Source organism: Rattus norvegicus, chromosome 1 (assembly GCF_021556685.1).
Source record: "Rattus norvegicus strain SHRSP/BbbUtx chromosome 1, alternate assembly SHRSP_T2T, whole genome shotgun sequence".
Taxonomy (NCBI): Eukaryota; Metazoa; Chordata; class Mammalia; order Rodentia; family Muridae; genus Rattus; species Rattus norvegicus.
This window is the reverse complement of record NC_141534.1, coordinates 226,124,564-226,141,934: the sequence shown is the minus strand read 5'-3', so window position 1 is coordinate 226,141,934 and position 17,371 is coordinate 226,124,564. Positions and strand designations below refer to the sequence as shown.

At 44.0% G+C, this 17,371-nt stretch overlaps 1 protein-coding gene across 1 annotated transcript in view; it reads right to left on the bottom strand.

Annotated features, from left to right (window-relative positions):
- Gnaq (G protein subunit alpha q) overlaps positions 1-15,930 on the bottom strand; it is a 246,303-nt gene extending 230,373 nt beyond the window's left edge. Inside the window, exon 1 of the mRNA NM_031036.3 lies at positions 15,700-15,930. Coding sequence (NP_112298.2) covers positions 15,700-15,835 — 136 coding nt within the window. The 5' untranslated portion in view covers positions 15,836-15,930. The remainder of the gene's footprint in view (positions 1-15,699) is intronic.
- Between the last annotated feature and the right edge of the window lie 1,441 nt (positions 15,931-17,371).

The following is a 17,371-nucleotide window of genomic DNA, read 5'->3' as shown; positions in this document are numbered from 1 at the left end:
CCAACCCTTTGGAACTTTTGGCCTAGGGCATAATTTCGAAGTTCTATAAATACATTAGTAATGTTTAAGTTTAAAGTGATGTTTAATCCAGTTATGGTAGCACACGCCAGTAAGATATGCTGAAGAGGTGGCAACGAACGCTAAGGCCACCTGAAAAGCCATATGGAAACCTACTTTATAAAAGCTTCCTAAAATATATATAGACATGAAAGGAATCTAAGTGAAGTCACCACATAGTAGGGTAGACAATTCCCCAACTAGACTATGCCAGCAAGTAAAGCCTCCAGTGCATGATTACATCATGACCAAAGGGGTCCCAGGGACCTCATCACCCACACAGGCACCACAGGCTATTGCCAAGGCAATTGGTTGTTCTCCACAACCTGACAGTACGGTCCTATTGCTAAAGACAGCACTTACTTGTGTCATCCAACACAGAAGCTTCACCCTGCTGACTAGTGTTCACAGTGCTGAAAGATACTATACATACCACCACAGAAGAAAAGCAATCATCACGCTCTCAGCTACACGCCCCTGAACCTCCAACAGGGACCGGGCTGCAAGTTATACTGGTACAATAGTGGTATAAATGTTACGGGAATAACTAAGCACTCTTTACCATTTGAAATTAAGGTCCACTCCATGAGATGGAACCTATACCTGAAATTGCTGGCATGGCCAAAAACCTGACACTCATAGGATAGGGCATAGCCTAACCTACTACCATTATTATGCCAAAGGAACATAGAAACAAAACGACTCCTAATGACCTATTACCGTACCCACAAATCAGAGCTTCAGTCAACACTCATCAAAGAAGCTTTTTCTTGCACTAGATGGGAATTAATAACAATGCATAGAGAATGAGAGACTTTGGAACTCTCAGTCCTAAATAGGATACCTTCATCAAAGGCTCCCTTCAAGACTATGCAGAAGAGGATAGTGGAAAGAGTCTAAGAAACAGAAGTGATGGATGACTTCAAGGAAATAGTTTGCTCTAGACCCAGAAGAAATGATGCATATAAGAACTCACACAAAGGAAATCATTAGCTCAGTGGTAGAGCGCTTGCCTAGCAAGAGCAAGGCCCTGGGTTCGGTTCCCAGCTCTGAAAAAAAAAAAAAAAAAAAGGAAAGGAAAAAAAAAAAAAAGTATCACTGGTTTTGGGGTTGGGGATTTAGCTCAGTGGTAGAGCGCTTGCCTAGCAACTGCAAGGCCCTGGGTTCGGTCCCCAGCTCCAAAAAAAAAGAAAAAAAAAAAAAAAAAAAAAAGAACTGACACAGCCTGCAGCAGCAAAACCAAACTTGTATAATTTTAGCCAGATGGGATCCCAATACTGAGTGAAAGAAGTCGACATAAGGTCTACCCGTAACCAAGAAGCTGTCTGTAATTGATACCTGCTGGCAAAGGGCAAATCAGTTCTCTATGATGGATGGAGTGTCACCGGGTACATGAACCACTCAGGGAGCAGCTAGCAAACATAAAATGAACTCCATGCTTTTTTCTGTGTGAACTATTTTTTCATTTTATTTTCTTAATTTTTGATTTTCATGCTTGTGTTTTGTGGAGGTTTTTTTTTTTTTTTTTTGAGAGAGCAAGCGAGCATAAACATGGTTGGGTAGGGAGGTGGGAAGAATCTGAGAGGAGTTGGAAGAGGACTATAATCAAAATATACTGCATGAAATAAATATCTTAAAAAAATAAAAAAAATAAAGTGATTCTTAACACTCTAAATAACTAAGGCATTTGTTAAGGCTCCTTTTCTTTTTCAAAGATACACTTTAGAGCATTTTTGTTAGTATGTTTTGTAGGCAATTTAGAAAAGAATACATAGCCCATTCAATAAAACACAAATAAAGACAAAATTATTTTAATGGCTGTCAATCAGACTGTCAATTATAATCCAGTGAGGGCTAAAATGGACCAAAGCAGTAACACTGTCAACGAGCATGAAAGCAACCCCATGTATACTCTTCTGAAAAACAGAATCAGATGTTAAATAAGCTTCTGAGTTGACAATCCCATGCCAAGAATCCAGCCTTAAGGCGGTATACACAAGTGTACAGACAGGCACCCCTACAACAGTCACTACAGCATTAAAATTGTCCTGATGGAATTAAAGTGAAACTTCAAGTACAACAGTGATAGAAATAGCTCTCCAGGCCCCTGATATTTTATCATTTTTGCCAATTTCTGTGGTAAATACTCCTACCACAGCTAATTTCAAACCACCAAAGTGAAGGCACTGGGTTTGGTAAAGCTGAGACAAATTTTGTAGAAGCAGCTTTTATGAGCTGATATAAACTAGCCGCCTTCACATGATTCAAATACACTGAGGATGGGCAGCTCTCCAGATAGAACATTATGCCCAGCATGTGCCAGACCCTGGGTTCAACCACAGGGATACTTATAGGCACACACACCATAACACTACACTGCTAAAAAGCTGTAATTAGGATGTGAAGTTTCTATACTAACATAGCAGTGCAGTGTACATATTACTGGATAAAATATTACATTGAACAGCTTATGAAAAATGTGAATGACATGCATACTTCATTACCATGTTCAAAAAGAACCATACCACAGTACTAATAATGCTGCATTCAATTGTGTGTGTGTGTGTGTGAAACAACACAATAAATAGGATTTTCATGCATTATCTACAACACAATAAGATTTTTTTTTCTTTTCTTTTTTTCAGAGCTGGGGACCAAACCCAGGGCCTTGAGCTTGCTAGGCAAGCGCTCTACCACTGAGCTAAATCCCCAACCCCATGAGATTTTCATTTTAAAATAGAATATACAGGGGTTGGGGATTTAGCTCAGTGGTAGAGCGCTTGCCTAGCAAGCGCAAGGCCCTGGGTTTGGTCCCCAGCTCCGAAAAAAAGAAAAGAAAAAAAAAATAGAATATACCAAAAGATCAACAAATTTGGCTTGATAATAAAAAACTTCCGAATAACGCAAAACAAAGGGAAAAACAACAAAGAGCAAGTATGTCAAGTTCAGTACATATGATAAAAAGCTAATCTCATTTATATGCTTGGAGCACATTAATAAGCAAAAGAAATGAGGATACAAGTCAAAAAGAAAAAATCCTAAGAAAGTCAACTAAAAACAAATATGGCCGTGATGACTGTCACTGGTGATTGAATACAGATTTCAAATGCAATGACTCCCCATATAACACTGCTCACAGTGGGAATTAAATACAATTGTTTAAGAATCATTTTGTTTTTTCACTTCTCCTGACCCAGAAATAGAATTTATATATAGCAACTGTCTTTGTTTTAAAAGCTACCTACCCAGAACTTCATCAGGTACTATTTGAAAGAGAAACATTGAGTATCAAGCATTGTGAATGCCTTCAACCCCAGCACTCAGAAGGCAGAGAAGCAGGGCTCTTTGAACTCACTCTTGTGAGTTTGAGACCAGTAGGAGCTACACAGTGCTCCAGGCCAACCACAGCTACCAGGTGACCCTGTCTCCAAAACAAAAGGAAAGAAAGAAAAAAGAAACAGAAAAACCTATATGTCAAAACAGAAAACTGCTGGGCTGAAGAAGCAGCTTAGTAATTAAGAGCACTTGTTGCCCTGCAGAGGACCCAGCCTCAGTTTCCAGCACCCACGTGGTGGCTCACAACCATCCAGGGGACTGGATGTCCTCTTCTGACTTCCATGGGAACCAAACACATATGGTGCACACATACATAAAGGCAAAGCACTTATACACAAAGATAAAATATTTTTTAAAAGAGAAGCACTGAATAAATTAATATAATTTCCCCACATGGAGCATTGTATACCCATATCAGATGTAAATGTGAATTTTGTCACAGCACACAGAACATGCTTACAACAGTATCAAACTGATCACACCTGTGCAAGACATACCAAAAATACAACAGAAGAAGAAGGAACAGTACCCAGAAAAACAAAGGTCATAGTTCTTACGTTATATTGGAACATTCTGGATGTATTTATGAATTAATTTTAAATCCATTTTTCAATTGTGTGTGAAAAAAAGACAAAAATATAATTAACAGAATGGAGTGACATTTACTCAAAGGTTAATATAAAAATATCATGTATTTAAGAGTATAAGAAAGTTCTCAAGTGAAAAAAATGTTTTCTTGTCCCAAACTTGAACCTTATATTTTCTTTTCTTTTTTTCAGAGCTGAGGAGCGAACCCAGGGCCTTGCGCTTGCTAGGCAAGCACTCTACCTCTGAGCTAAATCCCCAGCCCCTGAACCTTATATTAAGTGCAATGTTTCCTCACTTTTTTACTACATTAGAAAGAACCACCTGAGAAAATATTACATGCTCATCTCTAATTATAAATAGAGAGTAAGCCAATATAAATTCAATACCACTAAAGAAGAATACTCTTATAAATTTATATAGATATAAAAAGCTAATTCTATAACTGGGTGACTTGGGTCTACTGATACACAGGACATTAACTAACTAGCCTCTCTCAGAGGATTCACTGTAATTTGAGAAGTAATTCATAGACTCTAGGGATTTAGGAAAACCCTAAAGAAGATTCAGTTCCCAATGTATGCATGGTCAGGAGCAGAAATCCTACCAAAAATACGTTTTTCAAAGGTCTTTGTTTTACTGTAATGAAACAATTCTTTACCCAGAAAATCAAGAAGCTAATCAAAATCCTGGAAAAGCTACGGCACCTACCGCTGGTGATAAGAGACAGTGTCTAGCATTGATAACCATTTCTAAGGGAACATCTTAAATGACCCAATATAAGAAATATAAAAATGAGAGGTAGAAGCAGGTAGAACTCTGTGAATCTGAGACTAGTGTAGCCTACATAGTGAGTTTAGGACAGCCAGAGCTACAGAGTGAGAGCCTGTCTCAATCAATCAATCAATAAATCAATAAATAAGTAAGACTGTCCATAGAGCATTAATTGTTGTACACAGCCAAGTCCCTTCCCCTCCAAACGTACCACTGCAAGCCAGGAATGTGTTACAAGGGCTCAGTAAAGACAAAATTATTAGTTCCATCAAAAACTGAGTCATGAAACTGGTTTCAAGTATCTTTTTGTTGTAGCACCCAGTTTTTCAAATTATTCATTTTCTCAAGATATCTTTTTCCAAATTTGAGTCAAGAAATCCCATGCAGTTGTTACTGTGCAGCTCCATTTTCAATGCTGGTCCCAGTTTGAAACAGACGCTGGGCATTCTTCAAACGTTAGGCCAGAGGGCTCAGGTGTAATTTGCTTCTAGAACAGCAGGCTCAGTGACCACCTGCTGTGGGTCAGTGCTCAGTGTGCAGGCCTACACTCAAGTCTTTTAACATCTACACTAGAGGACTGGGGATATGGTAACTAGAGGAGCAGGCAGGAAGTCCTGGACTCCATCCTCAGTGCCACACTGAATTGAGAATGGTGGCCCAGGCCTATAAACCAGCACTTAACTTAGGAGGAAGAGGAATTCAAAGTCATCCTCAGCTACACAGTGAGGTCTGCTACATAATGAATTCAAGACTAGCCTGAAAAAGAAAAGAACCTGCAAGAGATTTAAAGATGATAACCCCCTCCATGGGTGTCTAGACCAAAACGTCTAAGTTCTTTCTAAAAGACCTGCCTCTGAGTATGAATCTTTCTGGCAACAACAGCTCATGGTATTGCTTATCTTCTTGTTGCTTTGGGCAACTGAAATGTGCTCTGCAATAGGAGAAACAAGTCAAATAAAGGCATTTCCTGGACAAGAATGACTCAAGTCATACCCTCATGACTTACTACAGGAGAGCAGGCTTCTCAAAACCTAGTTCTCAGTACCTCAAACAATTGACAGAAAACAAAAACTAAGAAAAGCCACGGTGCAGCCAGGCTGCAAGCTTTCTTTTTAAATGTGGAGGGCTCTTTCCAAGACCGCTGTGCATGAGCTCCGTGCTGAATATAGCCACTCTGCTGGAGAATGACTACAACATACAGTCCTGTCATCCAACCCAAGCTTCCTGGACTGTGTGCCTCCCAGTTTACCAGCCGAGAGAGGGACAGCACCATGAGGCGAGACGATCAAGGGATCACTAGGGAGAGAGCTGGATATGCAGCACTGGCCTGCTCTTCATGATGGAGGCCGCGGAGCAAAAGACTGACATTTCTCCTTTGCTCTGTGCTCTCCTTCCAGAGACTGCTGAAGACACAGCCACGGTCCTACCACAGCAGCACCCTCTGCCTTTCCACACCTTGGATCCCATCTCTGTCCTCTGCCCTGGGACTGTTATGGCCCTAAAACTGTCCAACCACAAACCCAAGAGCAAAGCCAAGAGCCTGATACTAAGATAACAAGAAGACAGCAGCCCAAGTAAACCAGGACTTGGCAGTGTCATCCACGGGCCTGGCACCTCTGCAGAATCTGGCTCTTCTCAGTTTTCCTAAGACCTCAGAGACAGTCCTGATGTTGCTTCTTTGACCACAGCCCTTCTAGAGATGCAGACAAGTGGCACAGGAAGTTGTTTTCTTAAGGTTCCTCTTAACTGTGCATATGCCAACTAGAATGGTACAGAAGCCAGAGCATCGAATGCATCTAAAACAAAAAGTATGAAGTTCTTTCTCTGCAGACCTCTGTCACGGATATTTTCTTGTGTATATTATAAGCCCTAAGAAGATGGGCACCGTGATATGATGATGATGAGCACAAGTGCTCTGCTTACTGACGATGCATCTCTCCTGTTAGCTTCAAATGTAAAAGAGGTGCCCCCCACCCCATATCCCTCTTTGGAATATGAAGCCCTCAATGCGCACCTCAGGAGCCCGCCAGTGGTCATTCACAGACAATGGGGAGCAGAGAGTATTTGTAAGCTAGCCCAGTGAAAGAACAACAAAAGGACCAAGTCAGAGGAAGCTGGCTTGGGTAGTTTAAAAAAAAAAAAAAAAAAGACCCCTGCCTAAGCAGACAGGGCACAGCAAGGCCTCTCCAGCTCCACCCCTGTGCTGCCCAGGATACTGCCTTTCCTGTAGGAAGCAGGAGACCCATGCTGATATGACAGAAGGATTTTGATACCACTCCCTGTGAAGACAGAGCTACTATCAGCAGCACGCCAGGCAGCAGGAGGGAGCGCTGGACAGCTAAGGCCTCATCCTCAGGCCTTGCTTACTGAGCATCCTATCCATCCCATTTCCACCATTAGCAGGGCTGCTTGTATCACACTGGAGTTACTGCAGCGAGGAGAGAGAAGATCCAAACCAGTCCGCAGGATCCACCAAACTGGCAATGCTTCCTTGCAAAGCTCCTGAGATGGGAGGAGATGCCCTCCCTACATCCACATACTCAGACCCCTCATCCACAGATCAAAGGAACTGAAGTCCAAGGTTACAAAAGAGAAAAAAGGGGGGGAGGAGGAGGAGGGGGGATGGGGAGGAGGAAGAGGAAGAAGAGGAGGGGGAGGAGGAAGAGGAGGAGGAGGAGTTGTTTCTAAGTTCACATGGTCCTTGGAAATCTTTCTCCTAGAATTTCTTCATTCTATGTCTCTACAGAAAAAGAAAACTAAACAAATGAACAGAATTACCCCCTAAGATCACTCTATAGGGGAGGAAAAAATACAAGTAGGACAGGAACACTTACTGCCTTTTACAGATTGGAGGAAGATATACATTACTATCCAAAACATACCATAATAGTGTTTGATTATTTCACTCTGCCATTATGTCAAACCATTATGTGACTTGTCAATTCTCAAAAATATACAAGAGCTACAGAGTGAAGAGTTAAGTACTTAAGTACCTTGCAATTCTTTTAAGGGCAAACTATGTACAAGAATTAAAGTCATTCTGTATTATTAGAACAAGTCGCAGGAAATGGGTCATCTCTCTAGGACAAGAGGAAAATTGCATCTGCCTTGTGCAGAAAGAATATACATGTATTACAAGGCAAGCACTGTGTGTGTGAAGTATGGTAAAATATCAATTCAAGTGGCAAAAAATACTACTGCATCTTTATCTTGAAACACACACATGCACCCCTAAAAGAATACACCCCCTGGGGCTAACTGGATTTAACAAACATACACCCTCCCTAATGATCTGTACAGAAATGCAATCAAAAAGAGACCATATAAAGGCACTAAAGTTACTGAGACCAGAGTGTTCAAAACACTGCATAACAAAGATGTGTTGTTACACCACACACGCTGACAGCCCACAGGACCTTCCCCATTCCAGCAAACACATGGTATATCCTATTTGCAAACCCAGCAGCCCATTAGATTATCCTGCACTGGCTCACTAACTCTCTGCTGGTAATCATGAACCAATCTCAAGTCCCTGCCCTCTGAAAAGGAAGGAAGAAGGAGTTGACATTCTGCATTCTGTTCGGTAATGACGTATTTTGCTTTGCAGACCATAGTACAAAGTGCAAAAGAAAGCCAATCGTCTCCTTTCCTGATCACAAACCCTTTTCTTTTAATGTGTCAAAACACCCAACTTCCTGAGCCAGCTCACTGCCACATGATGTCTGACAGAACAGGGAAGTTCTCTAAGTCTGAGAAAGTATTCCTGCAGGGATGTGTAAGGACCCTCACTGGTGTATGAGAGAATAAATGAATGGGTAATATTCACACGGGGTGTGGCACCCAAGGCTACACACCTAAATAAGAGCTGGGCAAGCAAGCACCTCCCCAGAGATCTGCAGCTTCCAAGCGCTAAACGACAGCAGCGAGGTCACAGACAACACTGCTGCCCATACAGCAAAGGCAGTGTAAGAAAGGAATGTTTAAAACAATGGGCTTAAAACATGAAAGAAATTCTAATTCCAGCTTTTAACAAGTAATGACCAAAAAAAAAAAAAAAAAAAAAAAAGGCAAATTCTTAGATGAAGCAATTCATTCATGTTTTCAATACTCCAAAGGGGGGGGGGGGGGGGGTGAAAACCAAAACCACAAGGTTATCTCCAAGAAATACACATACTGGGTTCTAAACATAACTGCTCACTTCCTGTGGCAAAGCCAAAACACCTCATTCTACCTCCTTTTCCTTAATTTGTGGATCAGTTATTGTTCCCTTCTGTGAGGTTTCAGGACTATAATGACATTAATAACACTTCAGAACCCAACCCCATCGCAATCCACTAAACAGTTGAAACTACTTTGTTTCTACAGCAATCCAACTGTCAGGATCCCAGATTAACCCTGCAGTAAAGGAGCATGGGATTCTGAACTCTCAAAGGTCTTGTGTGTCTAACAGCACTCCAGCGGAACAGCTGGAGCTACTGCTTCTCACCCTGAGGCAATGTGACAAGGAAACATTCTCAACAGAAAATGAAGGAGAAACCAGGGAAACCACAAGCACTCCACCTCCTAAAACACAAGGCCTCTTACCGTGTGCCCTAGGTGGCCCACTACTCAAGGAGGAGAGGAAAATGGCGAACACACAGACAAGAAAAGCATTAGAGAAAAGCAGGAAATTTACATCCATTGCCTCCAACTGCTCTACTCTCTTGTGGGAATCCAGCTGCCTCCACACCCCTTGTAACAGGAAATAAAGCCGAGGTAAAATCAGTTATGCTTGGTGAGAGCCACATCTTTCCCCTCCAGGAGCTTCCATTCCAGGAAGAAACAAAACAAAGGTCAGTGACAGGCATAAGACACATCCATTCCCTGACCATCTACTTTCCTTGTCTGACTGAATTCCAGAGAAGCTCCTACAGTGGTCTATAACACGTTTTTTGCCTTTTCTTTTGTATGAAGAAGCACCAGAAAAACCAGCCAGCAAGGCCACACAGGCAACAAGCAATTAAAAAAACAAGCCTAGGGGCTGGGGATTTAGCTCAGTGGTAGAGCGCTTGCCTAGGAAGCGCAAGGCCCTGGGTTCGGTCCCCAGCTCCGAAAAAAAAGAACCAAAAAAAAAAAAAAAAAACAAGCCTAGAGACTCGCTCCGTCCTTCCTGTTGGCACATAACTAAGCAGCACTTCACGCAGCACATAACTTTGCACACAGAAGTGCTTAATATTTCTTTATGTGGACAACATCTGATATGTGGCCATTATTTCTTAATATATGACTAGTAAGAAATTCTGGAGGAAAAGTTTATTTCCCAGTAATTGGTATTCGTTTAGTCAGTGGATTTGAAAGATCTTCACAATTTTATGAACGATATTAATTTTGTTCTTTAATACTGAACTATAAAGAGGCTTAAAGTGAAGCTCAGCAGTAGAGCACATAGATTAGCACACTTGGGTCCTCAGGTTCAATCTCCTGCACGAAGAAGTAAAAAATAAAGACTTTTAGCAAAAACTCAGTGCTGTCTTCAGAAATGACACCTAGGTGTGGAGGCTGACCACGAGCCTAACTAACACGGCAAATTCTGTTTGGCGCTCACAGAACCACATCTGTTTATGTTTCTGTATAACGTAGACTCACAACCACTTTGGACTCTAATTCATCCTGTCAGTATGTATGGGTCTTTTTGCCCTATTGCCACTCAATGGATAAGAAATCAGACATCTACATGTCGGGGATATAACAAATCAAATGGGGTCCTGGAATGTCCTCTATTACATTAGCTACAGCTGCTGGCTCAAAATAGTTGTCTGGATCAGAGAACAGCTTTCCCTCCGTGGGACTCCATTCAGCAAAACAAAAGAAAATGCTCTGTTTACTGTGCACTCAGTTACTGCCACCGATTTAATTACCAACAGTCGTACATCTTACCTTCTATTGCTATTTCACACTTCCCTAGGATTAATTCTGCACAAATCTTAATGACTACCTAAAAGCCATTATAGAAGCTTCCCTTTGAATACTGTCACTGCTTGGCTCTCCAGCCAGGAAATGAGTGTTTAAATCTATTGCTACAAATCTATACATCGCCCTCGATCCAGTACACCAGGTCTTCAGGAGACAGCCCCTCCACAGCAGGTCTGCAAAGGACACAGACCCTCCGCCTTCTCAAGGAGAAACATTCCCAACCTGAAAATGGCTTCTCTCCTTGGCTCCCGGTGTCCGTGCTTCAACAACCAATCAACAATCCACTAACATCAACAGAATAACAACTCCCTTCAGAGAGAACCTGATCATCCTGAAAAATTCTGTTCGTTTTTTTCTCTACTACAAAGCTTGCCTGGGTAGTGAAGAAAAATCTTTCCCCTGTTCCTGCTGAGTTTAGCACAGCACATATAGCCTTATGGTTACAAATGCTGTTTCAGGTCCTTAAAATTTCATCTGAAACACAAACCTAACCATCTTTATTAAACACTCCTGAAAACTGAAAACCTCGTATAGAGGAAATGAGTCAGTTTTCCTAAATAAAAAAGAAGCTATCAAATGTATTCATGGGAACAAAACAGCTACTAGATTGCTCTGGTTCTCTTTTCTGCCCCTACATATATATGCTTGAAGAGATCTAGACAGAATAACTTCACAGAAAAACCAGCAGCAGGGTTTTAATTTAGGTCAAAGTTCTCTGATGAGGAAATGACTTAGTCTAGGGCTGACTGACAGGTATGTGACAGATAGGCAATCCACATAACTCCATGAAAAGTCTTACTCGGAAGGCTCTGTCACAGTCAGCCCGATTTCAGTCTTCACGTATAAACACTTTGTTTTCTGGGGTCTGTTTTGCTTGTTTGTTTTAAGGAAGAGATACATCCCAACAAACACTGGTATTTGGAAATGTATTAAATACTTTAAAGATGAAAAAGCACTAAAAAGAAAAAATGGTTGGTCTTTATAACAACACTGTATTTTGATATCTCCAGAATGTTTATATTAGAGGATTCAGGGTAGTCAACCCTCACAGCTACTGAGGGAAAACTGGAAGGGTACTTAAACGTGCACAAAGCAACTCTCTGACTGAAGCTGGACACGGCCCCAACTCACAGCCTCCCAGGTCCCTTCTTGCTTTACACCGACAACTTTCAATACGAATCCAGTTCCTAACAGTCTGTACTCAACCTGCTGAAGTTCCCTCATGTCAGTATATATCATTACAAACCTTTCTGATAATCAGAGAGGGAACATTAAAAATTCACTATGATCAATGCATAATGGGAAAAAGGCATACATAAAAGAATGAAAAGTATAAACTAGCCCTTATGTAATAAACAGTAATCGAAGCATAGAATTGACTGGTTTTTCTCACATTGCCATTCTATAAGCATAACTGATTCTGGGTTAATGGTGCAGGCCTATGATCTCAACTGGCCAAGAGGATAAAGTAGGAAGACACAAATCTGAAGTTTCCCTAGACAACTTACCAAACCCTATCTCAGAAAGTAAAAAGAGAGCAGCGGCTCCATGTTGGAGCACTTGCCTAGCAAGTGTGAGATTCTGGGTTCGATTCCTAGTATCAAAAGCTGTTCGATTCTAACACACGCAGCACAAAGCACAATGTGCTGGAGCATGCTCATGGCTCAAAGAAGTACATATGTTTTTTTCCAAGATCATAAAATCAATTATCAGCAAATATTAAGACCACTTTTCCAGATTTGTCCTAGAAGCTGGAATGTAGATGGGAACAAAGGAACAAATCTTACCCTGCATAATAAGGTTGCAGAGCGGGACACAGAAAAAGGCTGAAACGTCTTATCTCATTCCTTTCAAAAACCAAACACATATATTCTTCCATTTAAGACTGACCTAAACTCTTCTGTTTTCAATAGGAAGAATCTATCAATAAAAAGGGATCGCTAATCTGATGACTAAGGTCTACAGAGTAAATATTTCAAACACCTGTAAGAAGAACAACAGGGAGAGAAGTGATGTCTTTAAGAAACTGACTAAAGCTTTCCAGTGAGAATCTATAAACTAAAGCAGACACTCAGAGCCATTTGCTCCTCAGAGACTTAAAGACAAATCAGCAATTAAGTGCTGTGATCTGTGTGCCACCAACAAAAATATCTAATGAATAGTCATGATAGTTCAACTTTAAAGGCAAGATAATATACTTTTACACCTAGTAAGTGTTAAGTATCAAATACCTTCTACTGTATCCTATATAGAATTTAAAGCTTTCCTTGAGGTGTCAAAGGAAACAAATGCTAATGTGAAGGATCTAAAGAGAATAAGACAGAAGTTACTAAGTTAAAATGAAACTCTTTACTGTGATAAAATGTCAGAGATCATTCTTCAAGTAGAACGAGATCAAAATGTGTAAGCTCTGTAGAATAAATGAGGCACATACTAGCGTAAGTACTGGATAATGACTCAAAAGAGCCTTACTGGCACACTTGATTATCTCGTCAGATAACCGGTTTTGTGATACCACCATATTTTAATAAGTAAATAATACATTGCTCCCTTGCAGGACAGTTTCCTTGAGTGTCAACCTTGAGTTAAAACTTATTTGAAAACAATTTTACACAGAACTTCAACATGAAGCATGATCCCTCCATGTACAGAAGCCTTCAAAGGTACTAATAATGTGATGAAATACATTCTGTAATCTCCTCTGGATAGATGTTGGTAAAATGAACGAAAGAACTAGGAAATGAAGACTACTCCCAAGGCAGCAGACCAGGAAGGAGCCCCTCCCCCAAGCACTCCCTTGTTCAACACTCATTTCCCTGCTAATCTCACACTCATACACACAGAGACGTTTACACTTAATGTCTATCATGATTACACAAATAATGTGGGTACTGCGTTTGGAAGAAGCCTATCCACACTGAGAACAGCCGTGATTGTTAATGATGCCCAGGGCTCCCACTTCTGACAGAGAACTGTATGGGTTTTTTAAAAAATGTTGTTCATAAATGCAGGTGCTGAATCAACAGCAAATTTTCTACCACCTCCACCAGTCTGTCTCTGATGGGTGAGGTGGGGCCATGTTTAAAGCCTGCTTCAATCTATAATCAGTGAGGGAGGGCCGCCACACACTTACACTGACCACATTTTTAGCAGTAGGACTGGAGGGATTTCCCCTCAGGAAATCATTCCCATGTTCATTTTTTTTAAAGCATAGCATATTATTAAAATAAACAGCATGTAATTAAGTATCTCTATAAGTGTATCCCCCTCTCAGGCATTTAAACCTAGGCCCTCTGACAAACCTAACTCATGGCTGCCTGGAAACCTCGAGCTGTCAAATTTCAGGCAAATAAGTTTGGTTAACTAGACCTCAAATGCCCTGTTCTTAGCTAAACACAAACATATGAAGATTGTAAACAAAGGAAAATTAAAAGCCAGGTCTAAGAGAAAAATCTCTAAAACACATGTTTTCCCTCTTAATTGTATACTGGAACACCGTATATTTATTCCACTTGCCCTTGCTTTTCCCTTCTCAATTTAAAAAAAAAAAAAGAAAGAAAGAAAGAAAGAAAAAGATAAGGCATTCCATTTTCAGCCATGAGAAGAAACAGAAATGATGAGGGTGGTAGACTTACCCAATTTCCCCACTCCCCTTGCCTTATTCCCCTAAAACCCACCTTTTTATTCAGCTCCTTGCCTTCTGTACTGTATGAACACTTTATATGTGCACATTTACCTAACTGGATTTCAATAAAAAAAAAACCTACGCTGGGGAAGGAAATAGCATTGGTAGCCATTTGTGATTGTGATATTTTGCTCCTGACTATAAGTGATCCAGTACATAAGCAGTTCGGTCCCCAAGGTAATGGGTTCCTGGAGCCAGCAGATGGACTGCTCCAGATAGAAAAGAAAGAGGGGAGGGGGGACTTCTCAAATCCCAACCAACGAAGCAATATCCTCTTCTTACAGAAATGTTTGAGAAGCGTTATTTTTACTCATACAAATAAACACAAGTGCAGACATTTTTCAGGCCTGTTCCTGCAAAGCAGTTCATGCTTCCTACCACAGTAGCAATAGTTATGTCATGCTAGCTTGTACATGAACCCTGATCGCTTGATTCCAAACATCCTCTCAGAGATAATAATCAATATAATTCCTATTTGAAAATAGCATTTTCTTCTTAATTTCGTGTTAAAGCAGAATGTTGGATTGTCATTTAGAAAAAAAAAAAAAAAGAGATCTGAGGGAAATTTTCTCGAACTCTTCCCGTTTTTCTTGGAGCCCAGATGGCAAGATACTAAAATGTCCGTTTTAAACAAAAGGTTTCTGTTTGTTTCCAGGAGAGTAACTGAGAGGCTGTGCTGGTTTCCAGTAGAAACTGCTGTGAATTCAGGCATACATCTGGGTCGCCTCATTAAACAAAAGATAGCCGTCTGCTGTCAACAACCACACAGTACAACACTCCCGGATCCTTCATCTTTATCCAGAAGGAATGGTGCAGAAGAGACGCCTGTCACCATCCACTGCCCATGCAACTCTCTGGGGTCACTCCTGTCAGTGGCCTGGTGGCTACAGTGGAGCACATTTGGGCTAGTCTTCCCGCCCCGCCCCTGCCCAGTACGTTAACCCGGGTTTCTTTGGAGCGCCAGCCAAGGCTTCCTCAGCACCTTTCCTAGCTGAATCCAGACCCTAGTCTGCTCCCCGTTTCCACCCTTCCCTCTCCACCCTACAACGCGCCACAATGGACGCTGGCCTGCCACCGCACTGCACGCCATCGCCCACCCGCGCCGCTCGCGCGGACGCTCAGCCGTCCCGCAGACGCGGCGCACAGAGCACGGCCCTAGCTGACACCGAAGGCGCACACCGCAGCTCCGGAGCCCCGGCCCTCGGCCCCTGTGTGCGCGCGCGCGGGTGCGGGTGCCGACCGGGAACGCGCGCGGGGAGGGCAGCGGCGAGCCGGGGCGGGGGGCACCAGGGCCCAAGGGCCGCACTCACCCAGCAGCAGCAGCTTGAGCTCCCGGCGGGCGTCGCGCTTGTCCCTGCGCAGCTGCCGCTCGATCTCGTCGTTGATCCTCCGGGCTTCCTTGGCCTCCTCGCTCAGGCAGCACGCCATGATGGACTCCAGAGTCATTCTTCCGAAGTGCCTCGCTGCAGCCCCGCCGGCGCCCTGCTCACACGCGCGCACACACGCCCTCCGCCCTCGCTCCCCCGAGGCAGCGGCGGCCGCGGAGTCCCGCCGCCCGGGCGCGCGTCAGGGACGAGCTCAGGGAGCCGCGGTGAGGACGGCGGCCGGGCCCGTAGCCCAGGCGGGCCGGGGACGAGCGGGGCCGGGGGCCTGGGACGCGCGAGGAAAGGCCGCCGCGCCCGGCCGCGCTCACACGCCGCCTTCTTGGAGAGCGCGCGGCCCTCCAGGCGCCGCTGCCGATGCTGCCCTAAGCTGTGCGCCCAGCGGCCCGAGCTCATCCACCGAGGCGGCCCAGCAGCGAGCGACCGCCGACGGCTCCGCGCGCCCGGCGCGCCCGCTCCTCGCCGCCGCCTGACTCGGCTCCGGGCGCCCTCGGCCTGCCCGCGCCCACTCGGCTCGCGCGCAAACCGGGCAGCCGGCCGCCGCGCGCTCCCCGCCTCCGCCCCCGCCTCCGCCGGACGCCCACCCGGCCCGATTGCCAGGCGCGCCGCGGCTGCTCAGTGCTCGCCCTCCCCCTCGCCACACACACACATTTTCTCCTTTCTCTGAACTGGAGCACAGATCCGGGAGGGAGGCGGCGGCGGGAGGAGGGCGGGCGCAGGGGGCGGGCGCAGCGCAAGGGGCGGGGCCGAGGCCCCTCCTGGACAGCTCGCGCTCTCCTCGCCCCGCCCCCGACTGCCGGCCTGGCTCGCCCGCCGCTTCCCTCTGCGCGAGCCCGGGAGCAGCGGTCACGGCCGCTCAAGCGGGGCCGGCCGGCCGGCGAACACAGTCCTTTGGCTGCCGCGGGCCGCCGGGGCGTGGTCGGCGAGAATATGGCGTCCTCGGCCTGCCCTCCGGCCGCTGGCGCGGCGGGAGCCCTGATGGGTGCCCACGCGCTGCACCCCAGGCCTCTCTACAGCCCTGCTGCCCTTTCCTATTTCTAAAACGCCATTCCGGAAAAACTGCCTCAAGTGGCCTCTGACTCCAGATCTGTCTTAGAAAATGGGATACTCTTTACTAGGAAAGAGAAAGGATTGTCACCGGCTCGCTGGGGGTTACCAAGAGATCTGTGGACGGAACTGTCCTCAGTATCTCCAGATAGGAATCTGAATCCTGAAGAGAAAAACCCAAGTTTCCAAGAGCCTCCTGATCTGTTCCAACTTTTCCGGTCACTAAGGTGATTTCTGTTTCCCTACCAGCACACTATGTTAAAAAGTCTGATATTATGAGCTTGACCCTTCTACACCGTGACAGTTAAGGATGATTTCTGGGAGATCTCCAAATAGTACAGAATGAAATGAAAGAGACGGATATGGTGTGTCATAAACTCCACACTCGACAGGCTGAGGCAGGAGAATTGCTTCCTGAGCAGTATGAAACATTGTATCAAAGAAAAGGGGGAGGGGAGAGAATAAAATAGGAAAAAGTGGAGAAACTAGTACCATTGGAGCAAAATTCTACTTGGTTTTTACACTTCTAATTTGAGATGGTTTACTAATAAAT